The sequence below is a fragment of the Micrasema longulum genome, unplaced genomic scaffold, assembly GCF_059751315.1.
Source record: "Micrasema longulum isolate JH-2025_06_02 unplaced genomic scaffold, ASM5975131v1 h1tg000747l, whole genome shotgun sequence".
NCBI lineage: Eukaryota > Metazoa > Arthropoda > Insecta > Trichoptera > Brachycentridae > Micrasema > Micrasema longulum.
Genome location: NW_028277941.1, coordinates 234,803 through 246,923, shown reverse-complemented (window position 1 = coordinate 246,923; position 12,121 = coordinate 234,803). Strand labels below are relative to the sequence as shown.

Here is a 12,121-nt window from a genome sequence, read left to right as displayed (position 1 = left end):
AAATGTAAATAGCAGAGTAATACTTTTACTAGTATTCCGTTGGAAAAGTGTTTGATCACACCGAGATTACCAGAACAAAACAAACAAATATTCAGGACATTAAGATCTCATTCTGTGGGTACATCGGACCAAGTAACCAAGACCGGAAAGTGTACACAATGAGCACGGGAAACGAGAACAATGTGAAAGAAGAAAGTATGAATGATTCTGTGTTTATTTTCCGAAATACTTTATCAGAGCCCCGTACACCTGTATAAAATAATAAAACAATTACGTTGGATGGAAAAAGTAAAGTATCAGTCTTACAAAAGGAAATGATTAATTCCGAAACTGATAATTTATATCACATAATTTTTCAGGTTAAAAATTTTAAGACCTCTTTCAGCCCAGATAACTAAATACATTTCCGAAATAAACGAAACTATGAAGGGTTTCAAAGTAAAACCAGAAACAAAGATATGTTCTAACTTAAATAAAGTAAATAAAACTATACGATAGTTATTATTAAACCCAAAAATAAAGAACAATCAAATGTATTTACATCGGATGACATAAAAAAAATAGATCCAAGTGAGATTGAAGAAATTTAAAAAGCGAATCTATAATTATTTCATGCAATGGACCCAAAGAACGTGTTATTTTACAGGAAGAAGTAAACCGAAAATTTTGAAGACAAATATGAAGTAGAGGTTTCACAAAAAAAGATTTGTTTTGACAGACTAATATTGAAAAGAAAATAACGTTACAAATTTTTTTAATAGACGATATTAAAAGACAGTAAAGTACATTAAATAAAGAAGAAAAACAAAGAACCAAATCAATTTCATGGTTATTTTGGAAGTTAACGGAAATATCTATAGTAAGATTATGCAAAAATAAAACTTAAATATAAGTTGGGATAAATGCCCCGTATATCAACATTTATCCATACTTTAATGCTTCAAGTGTAACGGTTTTAACCACAAAGCTTGCGATTGCAAAAATACCCAATCTTGTCCTAGATGTGAGTTTATTAATACTTGTAGCATTGCAGACATCAAGGTTTGCTGAAAATGGTTGCTTTGGCAATGGTGACGGCGCTTTATCCAATACTCGGACTCTTTGATATATCTTAGAAGCCATTTTTATTTTAATATTTAGTAGAAAATTAATAGCAAAATATTTCTATAAACAGTTTAAATATTATGAACCAAAAAAAGTGTGTGAAAATAAAAATAAATAAAATATATATATTTTTTTTTTAATCGGGAGAGCTGCGAACCTCTTTACCTCAATAAATACCTCATGTATCTAACATATACCTAAATAACCTTTTTTTTCCTATATCTCAAATGCGAGGTTTTCTTTTATTTATTAAATTACGGACGTTGATTACAATATATATAATATTTCACTACGAGGTGTTTCTTTTTCCTTTTTAATATCAAAACATAGTAGTGAATATTTCCAAGAACTTCTCTGAAAATGACTACACTGAAAAGGAAGTTAATGAAAATGTTGTTTCGCAGATATCCGATGATGATCGCATGTCCCTGACCACGGCTGTGTCAGACGATGACGATGGAGCAGAGAGCGTGATGAACTCTCCGTACAAGGGCAAGCAGACTGGCACCGCGGCCGCCTCCTTCAACTGTACTGGCGCCGTGAGGAAGGCCGGGTAAGTCGCTAATTACTTCATTTTACAGTACTCTGTTCCTAAAGCTCTCATCAGACACAAAAAAGGTGGCTCGCGTAAGAGGGGCTGCTACTCACAGCCATTTTCTACCTAAGTTGCCAATGAGGAAGAGTGTTTTTTTTTTATTTGTCAATGTAAACCAACAAAGTTAAACAAAAACATAATAATAATTTATTTTGACGTATTATATCGTATTACCATCACTACGGTTTTTATTAATTTTACTGTTTTTTTTCATAAATAGTTTATTCCTATCCTATTCATTATAACACACATTTTAATCGCGTGAGCTCTGCCATCCGCGTTGCCGCATGCCGGCGCCCGTATTTATAATCACCTCGTAGCATACCTGGTTAAAGAATAGTTTCTGTCAAATATAAATATTAATTTATTATTTTGTGCTTGTCAACATAACTAAATGTTATAAAATTCAAATATCGAACTCACGTGAATGATTGTTAAGAAACATCAAAAAGATGTTAAAATCGACATACTTCTTATAATTTGGAAAACAATCTGTAAGTTGTAAAGCCCGATGGTTGAAGAAATAACGCGGGTGGCGAAGTAGGTCGAAATAGACTCAGTTAAAAAAGTCGCTTTTCGCACCTGTTACGTGGTGTTTTTTTTATTATCGGAGTATCAAATAGACCCACAGTTTTTGTGAACAGTTATTATAAATTGTTATAACCACTGTGTTTTCCAATGTGCCACTTTTTAACATAAATCATTCAATGTTCATAAATCATTCAATCACAGTTCCAATGTGAGTATTATCTTATCAAATCCTTCTTTAATACCAATCAAAACTAAAATAAATAAATATAAAAACACAAGTATACTTTATTACAGTTTTTATATTGAAAAAGTGATTGTGTTTCAAATATGCTATGAGCAAGTAAATAAACATAATCCGTTTATGAAATTATTAAGTTTAATTATCGATAAAAAGTCTGATGACATTTATATAAGCTAAAAAGATTCTCATGCGATATGTGATATAATTTTGCATATTGCAGCCATCTTTGTTGACAAGTGCTATGTATATTGCCTAATTCAGGCGCAATTGCATTATCTCTTATAAAATTAATATAAAATCAAATTTCAACCATTCAAATGTCAGTTGCTGAATCTCTTATGAAAACCGTTGATTATATCAACAGTATATACTTTAAAATTCATAATACACTGGCTGTACTCACTGAGCCATCTTGTCGAGCTACAAAGAATCAATGAGTTCGAATACAGACCGATTTGATTGGAGCTTTGACTGTAACAAATCAGATGGCACTTGCGATGGGCAAACTGGAAGGCTCTATTGAAGCGCTGAAATTAAATAAGTTATCTGAACCAACCTGGAGTTCTATCGTATCAACGAACTTACAATTAAACAAAACATGTGCGATGCCTCCGATAACAACCAAAAAAACGCCAGCACTCCCAGCGAGGCCTGATGTGTTTGTTTTTTTGGAAGATAAATCCACATCTTATACATCATAGTCGACAAGAAAAAGTTAAAAGCGATTTAAATTCTTTTGAAATTGGTTTTAAACTAATAGGAGTGAATTAAATTAAAAATGAAGAAATAGTTATTCACCCAAGTTCTCACGGAGAAGCTTGAAAGCTTGCCAATAACCCTGAAATATCTGATGCTGGATTTATATCATAGGATTTCTTTTCTAAGTGTCATATTAAATTGATTTTACAACATGTAAATGTAGGTGCAACAAATTGTGACTCGATAACTCACACTTACATTCTGAAATATATATTAAAGAACCAAAATTTATTTACAAGTTATTCAAATAAATCAAGTCAAAGAATGAATCGTGTGTTAGAAATACCATATTGTAAAACGAGGCTCGCACAGAGACATGCATATTTTATAGGCCCAAAAATTTCAATTCTTTTTTTACTGATGATATTTCATTGATTCCAAAAATTCAAAATTTTCCTTCTTTTAAAAAACACGCACTATCCTGGATTCAAACTAAAGAGATGAACTCTTTTTTTCTATGATATATTTTGTTGCCCTTTAATAAAAATGAAATTTTTTATGTTTTCTTTATTTTTTTATTTCCTTTTTTAATTACTATAAAAATAAAAATAAATATTTAATCTTTTACAGAATATATATTTTTTTCTTTCTTGTATAACACAAAAATATTTTAGCTATTTATTATAGGAGCAAAAATTAATTAACATTTTCTTGTATACCCACGAACAGGCTATGCCTTTGTGGGATTTTTTGTTTGCTATTGTCACTATTAATATGTATTAAATTGCTATGTAACTATCCATTTTTTTTTTTGTACTTTGTTTTACCTCTTATGTATATTGTAAAAAAAACAAAAAAAAAAAGTTTTAATTTAATTTTTTTTAAAAGTACATATAAGAAAAAACAATTGATCAGGCTTTAGAAAAGTAATTCGAATGAACGATTCAATGTTTTCAGGATAATATTTATGCCAACTGCAGCAGTTAGAAAAATTAAAGTTACAAACACCCTCATGACTTGAGTGTAACAGAAATAATCCTAGAGGAAACAAAAAACACAATTTAGTTAAAAGTTGATAAATGGATTAGCAATTTACAAGATCTGAAAAATTGTTTATAAGAATATAATTTAATAAGTAAAATGTTGTGCCTTATAAATATTTTGCGTGAATAACTAATTGAATACCAACAGAAGTTTTGAGTAAACCTTCGAATTTGGGAAAAGTGGTTTTGGGGTTTCGAAGTAGGTACATGGCTGGAATTTCATATTTTGCTCGTTATATTTGCGAATTGATTGTTATTTCGATTTCCAAATTGGCAACTTCTACGGCTTTGATGAGTTTTATAAGTATCACTCTTAAAACTTGTTTCAGATTATTTGGATGAAAAGTATGAAATCATTATTAAAAACGTAAGAGTTTGAAATTGTTTTTTGGTTTGATAACAAATTTATGTCTGAGCAAATGTGAATTATCTAAACAAAGTTGTATTGGAATATTTTTTGACATTACATACCTAATGATGTACTGTTTTCAAACGCTAGCTTTCATTTGGTTGTTAACATATTATGCGTGCTCGTAATTAATTTATTCGCTTACTCATAATATATTATTGAGAATGTATGCACTTTTGTTACGTCAAAAACTGGTTTATTCAAAAACAATATACATCAGCTACATATGAATATCGAAGATTAATGTGAAAGGATTATTATAGATACTAATACATGTACATTCAGGTAGGCCGATATTTTTTTTTCCGAATTTTGAAATGAAAGGGGTCTAAAAGTTGCCTTTAGGATTACTTGGAATGCAAAAAAGATTTTAAAAAAATATTCGATACTATTTTTGGCCCTCAACCAGAGCTCAGAGTTTTCGAAAAAGATTTTTTTTGCGTTAAACCGGCAGTCACTTTGTATTTAAGTAAGAAAATTAGTCCAATGCGTTAAACCTTATTTAATAAGCGTCTAAGGGCGTGAGTTAAATTTTGTATTGTAATAAATGGGTAGCATTGTTTTAATGATCAATTGTTTTCGTCCATATTAGCCAGGCGTTTAACGGAATCAGTTTCGCGGAGTGTAAAATTTTTGCATTTCGGTAGTTTTAAAACGTAATCAAATTTGTAAACTGATTAAGTTTATCTTTACTGACAAAAAAAAATTATCAATATTGATAATTACCAAAATATTCAAACAGTTGTAAACTTCAAACATCGGTTACGGGCCAAAAGTAGCATGGAATTTTTTAAAAATAATTCTTACGTTCAATGTGAATCAAAATACAACTATTTTACCCCTTTCACTCTGATATCTAAAAAAATCAAAACCCTCATACATCATCGGCCCACTTTAATGCACATATATGAGCATATCGAGTTAATCATAATATTAAAGTGAAATTATGAAAATTATCAGGGTGCTCTTTTATTTTAGTCGGGTATATCAAATTGAGATTGTGCAACATGTATGCTTGGAAAAATATCATGGTGATTGGTCCGGAGAGGGGAGATGACTCATTTGAGAATATTAAGTTATGATAATCTCGAGCCTGCAAAGGCGTACTTCGTTACTGGGACAAGTGAAATGTAAAATATTTAATCCAGAGGTCGGTAAATATTGACGTGCTATTCCTCACACGGCACATTTATGGTTTGCATACATCATTGGCGTTGGCGTTGCACCAAGTCACGGTATCGTACTGCAAACTCAGCAATGCACAACGGTCCCCGGCCCATAGATATGCACATACATAGGTGCGGCAATAATCCAAAATATTCGAAAGGTGTGATTTTATTACCGAAACTTGGATACTTTGGGACAATAATATTTATTCAAATAAAACAATGAAAAAATGAACATAAAACGGAAATATCATTTTCGAAATACATTTTGAACATCAGCAGTTATTTTTTAATATTTATGAAATGCGTAAAAGTAAATAAGATGTGCCGTATATGGTATTCCATATTCGGTACTTACGGTAGCTGGTGCTTATGGTAAAAAAATCTTATTAATTATAATCAAATTGTGTATTAAGGTACTACACGTTGAAATCTTGGAGAATATAGTTATGTAACATAAAATGTCATAGAATTCAGAAATATTACAAAATTCTTTTTTATATCAATTTTCTAAACAAAAAATAAAAAAATATATTTTCAAAAATTCTGATTTTTTTCATTTTACTTACAATATCCGAAATCTATATTTGGCTCCCGAACACTTAAAACAGTACCAACGATGACAGGCTTTACAATAGATTTACTCCTTGTCTGTGATTCTGTGCCTTTTTTCAAAATATCGTTTTTCTTTTGCAAAGACTTTCAGTTCATTTTTATATGGAGTCCGGAACCTGGATATAACCTGAAAACACAAACAAAATTATTTCTTCTAGAATTCCGTTTTACAAACAGTGTTCCTAATTTTAGACAGTATTCCAAATAAGGGTCGCCCAGATATCCGATATTAGAAACACGATTAAAACGAACAAACGTATTCACAAAAAATATGTAATATAATTTTACTTCAAAACATTATGAAAACACACAATTTAGACTTTAATATTGTCGATCTCTAAAAGGTTAAGATTTTGTGGTTTTTTTTTTTTTTTCTTTCGTAAATATTCAATCCAACCCAGAACCTTCCGTGCAAAAGTCAAGGGTATTAGCCATTTCACCACTGTGGCCGCCCGTAAGTAAGTGTAAAATGTCACACACTACAGTGAAAAATGATTTTAATATAAAAAATACATCTTTATTTTATTATCTGATACTTTTGAGTTGTAAAACTGTATTATTAGTAATTTATTTTACGTGATGAGTTAATCAATCATCACGCTTTACATTCACTAAAATTAATTATATTCGAAATAAAGAATTACGTAGCATTCAAACTTTTTCTTTTTGATTTGAGGTAATTTCTTTATTCACAAATATTCGTTATTCAGTCCCGTAATTTATCATGTTTCTGTAACACCAATCCATCTGTTGTTGAAATACAAATCTTTGACAGCAAAAACAAATATTTTTCAATTGGTAAAATTATATGGTACTCGTAGGTTAGGTGTATTTTTATTAAATGTTTTACATTTCTAATTCAAAAGCTTTTTCTTTTATCACCGGGCGTGAATATCCTTTATTCAGTGAAAAACTATGCTCCAGCGTTCTTCTTTGGGATGTGCTTTACCTACTCTGTATTATTTGTAAAGCGGAAACATTTTCAGCTTCTCTGCACCAATTCACAATCAAGAATAGCTGTATCCTAACGTGAAATGCAATACGGCAACAGAGCAATACTATTGAGCAAATAAATAATTTTGAAAACACATTTCAATTGTATTTGTTTTAAATAATAACATACTTCATAAATTTATTAATAAGAATCGTATTTTGGCGGTCTCTAACATATCCATCAGAACAGTAAAGTTTTTCTTATGCATGAAGGTACTGGATGTGAGAAAACTCTACCCAAAAAAAGCATTGACACACTTTTGGTCGAACATTGGAAAAGCATATTAAGCTCTTAAAGACAACATCTATTTCTAGAAAGCGGTTAAAGACTGGATTTTCCTTACCGGGAGGAATATATTATGTAGAAAACTCCGTGATAACTCGTAATATTAAAATATTTTAGTTTTTTCACTTTTTTCATGTAAATAAATTTTTTGTCATTGTTATTTTCATATTAAAGTGACATGTTTTATTATCATTATTATTATTCTGATTTTGGATAATATTTGTTGTACAAAAAAATGTTCTTTTAGTTCATTATTCGTCTCAACTCATCGTAAGACTTTGGGCCCATGGAATTGGGACTAAAGTCTGAAAACTGTTGAATGTGAATACCGTGAATAAATATACAAGTTATTAAATGTATCTGAAAACATGTCAAATATATATTTATACACAGATATTTTTTTTTGCCGCCCTAAAAGTGTTCGATATCCTCCTATGAACATATAAATTTCACTAAATAGAAAGAATTTATATAATTGTAGTTTATCTTAGGGAAGAGACGATTGCATGAGACAACTGTAAGATAATGTTTTTCTTTTCAGTTCCAAATCTTAAAATTGTAATATTTCTTTTTTTTTAAACATATACTAAGATATCATTTAAAAACATGTTTAACATATAATGTATGGACTTTTGTTATAAATAATTTTAAAATTCTTATTTATTCCAATATTTATTTTCCGATTTCATAAAAAAACTCTTATTTAAAAAAACTCTTATTTAAAAATAAATACATAATATTCTGTAATTTAATATGCTTTGATTTTATTGTACTGTATGTCAACTCAACACAGGGCTTAAAAAGATATGCGGTGGAATAGCAGTTTGATAAATAGATGAATATAGTTTTTCTGTCACTCTCGCAGATGCCTCCCCGATACTGTGCGAAAAATATAACTGCACGTCGGACTGAAATTTACTAGATTGAGGTTTCGTTTCTGATTTAGTTTTTTTTTAAGGAAAAGTAACATAACTATTTTTTGGGTGTCAAGTACTATTAGGTTTGCCAATTTTTTTATCATAAATATTTGTTTGCCTATGTTAAATAATATGCCTATGCCGTTCTTAGGACGGCAGGTAACACTGGGTGCTTTTAAAGGTTTTTGGGTGGCCCTAGCTCTCATAAGAAACAATTTGTTCAATAATAAAAACGATAGAAAACTCGGTAACGTAGAAAATGCAGAGTGAATCAAATCATCAAAGTGGTATTTGGCAGAGGCGTCTGCATTCTCTGTAGGAACATAGCACTAAAAGATAGTGATGGAGCTATTGGGCGTCTTGAAAATAGCGCATATCAGCCGTTTCCACTTTACAAGGCAGCGAGATACCTTCTCCAATATTAATATAGCCACTCCTTGACAATGGTATTGGTCCTGGCCAGAGTATAGATACGTGAACCTTTTATCCGCCCCTTTCCAGCGCACTTCACTCAAATCTAAAATGTCCGAATTGTTATCTTATAGAACACGCGTGGCACGAAAGACTTATAGGACCGTATAAAACACTTTACCTTGCGTATTTACATACAAAAAGGTTTTTCTACAGCCGCGAGAGCGGTTCAGAATGGCGCCGCAGGAGTCCGCAAGGTGCGAACATTGTAGTTTCTTATGCGGAGGGTAGATTTGTTGGAAAGTATTTGTCTATATTTTTCCAGTAGGGATGTGCCAGGTTGGTTACCGTAGCCATTTTGTGTCCGGGGCTGAGGGGGTGATGTTTTCGTAATCGGGGTGTTTCAAAATGGCTTGATGATTAGTCTGAATGAATTTGAAAACTGAATTTGAATTAAAAATATCTAATATTTGTTCTAATTCATTTCCATACCTATGTATCCTGGGTATAGGAGAGTGCATTTGGAAGTTGGTTCGTGAATTGTTGCAAAAAAATAATTCCTTAATTCTAGTGCACCTACCAGGTATTCGAATTTAAATTAGTTTAGAAAGAACAACCAACCGTCTACTAGTTTTAGTCCTTCCTTGAACTGAGTAGAAATTATGAAGTTCATTCAAACCAAAAAAGGATTCACATCTATTATTTCAAGTATTTAAAAAAACATTATTTTATTAATTAAAAAGCAATACATACTTTTCAGTCATAAATTAATTTTATTTCTTTGAAAAAAAGCATCACACTTAAGTGCCCAGGTCCGGTGTACCTATAGTCCTTAAAATAAAGCTTGATTAGAATGACATTTGTCAGAAAAAGCGACGACATAACTTTGGTGTAACGTCAAAGGACACGAAAAATCATTCGTATCTGGCGTGTTAATTTATTTTTTTCATACAATGCTTGACACATAAATCAACAATAATATATAAAATAAGCTTTAAAACCAAAAAAGCTTAAATAAACCTAATTATTAATCACGTTCTTACAAGGTTACATCATTTTGCCAAAACGTTAGAGATGGGACAAATTGATCAATGTAAATTGATCGAATAAAAAAATAATTCATTCGATGGTGTTCATGAAAAAAGTATAAATGTCTTATTCTTTGGTGAATAATTGTGTTAAACACACTATAATAGGCTTGTTTTTGCCTTTTTATATCAATTTTCGGATATAGAGTTTCATGATTGCATGAAATAACTGATAAAATTGATTTGATCTGTGATCAGTAATTTCCCATCATTAATTAATTTTGTTTGACTGCTGTCATTCTAATCAAGGTATATTTTATAAACTATCGTGACCGCATGATGGTTGCAAATTTTGTATATGTAAAGCATTTTAGTATTTTAGAGGAGTGTCACCTCCCTTTAGTTATTTTTTACTTTCGAAACATCATAACTTTAGTATCCCAACAGCTGTCAAATAATTCCTACGCGCGCACAAATTAAAATATTGCCCGTAAAGGCTGTCCGCTTGATTAGTATTTTTATGAGATTTTTATTTTTTGAAGTGACATTTCAAACGGAAAATATGTCATAATTTAAAAAAATATGTAAATTTATTTCAACAGAGAGGGAAAATTTTTGAGAAGGGGATATGGAAGTCTAAGCTCCCCTTCTCAAAAATTTTCCCTCTCTGTTGAAATAAATTTAAATATGAACAACTCCCTAGGGAGGAAATCCAGCCAGTCTGCAAGCATTTGGACATAGTCAAACATTGTTCAAAAAAAATATGTATTTGCAGAAAGAAATGACTTATGTGTTTTATTTCATTTAATGTCACATTTGATCTTGTCAACAATCGTCAAATACTTCAGCGGTTACTGTGACCCGACCTGGGCACATGCATATCGATTTTATCACCTGGGCTGTTTCAATTTTATTTTTACAAATTGGTTTAGCAGTTAAGCAGGTTTGTTAGTACACACATTACAAAATATAGGTAAAACGCTTAATTGAATCTTAAATTTAAACTTTTCTGAAAATATCGACATGAAATGGTATTACTCATTGAAATTGAATTTAGGTACTTCTTCATTCCCCTTTTCCACCTTACGATGCATAGGACAATACATTGGTAAACCATTCACCAGCGTACTTTTTTACATGATAGTAAGATATCCGTCTTGCGCTTCAGGTGCCAGTCGAGGGACTATAAAATATTCTAATAATAAACGCTTTTTTATTTTATTTTATGTCACGCATGTCGGGAATCGAACTCGAGACCTCTTGAATGGTAGGAAAACGCGCTGAATATTACGCCACAAAGAACGGTGTATTCCTTTTTTTTTAATAACCACTGAGTATATTATATTTATCATATAAAACGTTATTAGTATGAAGCATTAAGTGTACAAAGAAATGGAAGAATATAAATATTAGCGCCGGGAAAGTTCGCGAATAACACACCTGTGATAAAGATAATACTTCTCAAGTTATTACAACTCTAGTCATAGTTTGGGGAGGAGCCATATTATGTGCGATGGATGAACATCGTTCTAAGATTTCCCTCGGGTAATTTTAGATTCATGGACATTCACAACGCCTGGTAGGGAAGGAAGCATTCCATTGACGTTTCTGTCCTGCAATACTGAAAACATAGCGCCCTTACACCTTTGTGATGTGATTTCAAATTAAAAACAAACAAGGTGTGCTTCATCTTTAATTGAATTTTATATATTTTTAACTATAACGTATTTTTAAGAATTGTACAGTAATAATTTTTAACCATGGCAAAATAAACAGAATTCAAAACTGTAAAAATAACTTTTTTCCTGATGTGAATTTAGTAAGATTATTATAAAATAATGCAAATATATTTACATAAAATATGAATGCTTAAAGTTCCTACTTACTTAACTCCTGCATCTCAGGTGTATATTCACATTCACACGAAGTTCAATATTTATTTTCTTACGTACCTACCTTCCGAATTAAAAAAACGACGATTTATTTTTTTATTTTCATATTACTTAGCGGCATTACAAAGAAAATGTTGTTTTTTTTGTTTTGTCAGCTGACTGGTTTGTTTGTTTTTGAGCGAATTCTTGTT

The 12,121-nt window shown here is 30.8% G+C and overlaps 1 protein-coding gene across 1 annotated transcript in view; it reads left to right on the top strand.

The window, feature by feature from the left end:
- Nucleotides 1-1,508: 1,508 nt before the first annotated feature.
- sif (guanine nucleotide exchange factor still life) overlaps nt 1,509-12,121 on the top strand; it is a 193,370-nt gene continuing 182,757 nt past the window's right edge. Inside the window, exon 1 of the mRNA XM_088230333.1 lies at nt 1,509-1,657. Coding sequence (XP_088086459.1) covers nt 1,527-1,657 — 131 coding nt within the window. The 5' untranslated portion in view covers nt 1,509-1,526. The remainder of the gene's footprint in view (nt 1,658-12,121) is intronic.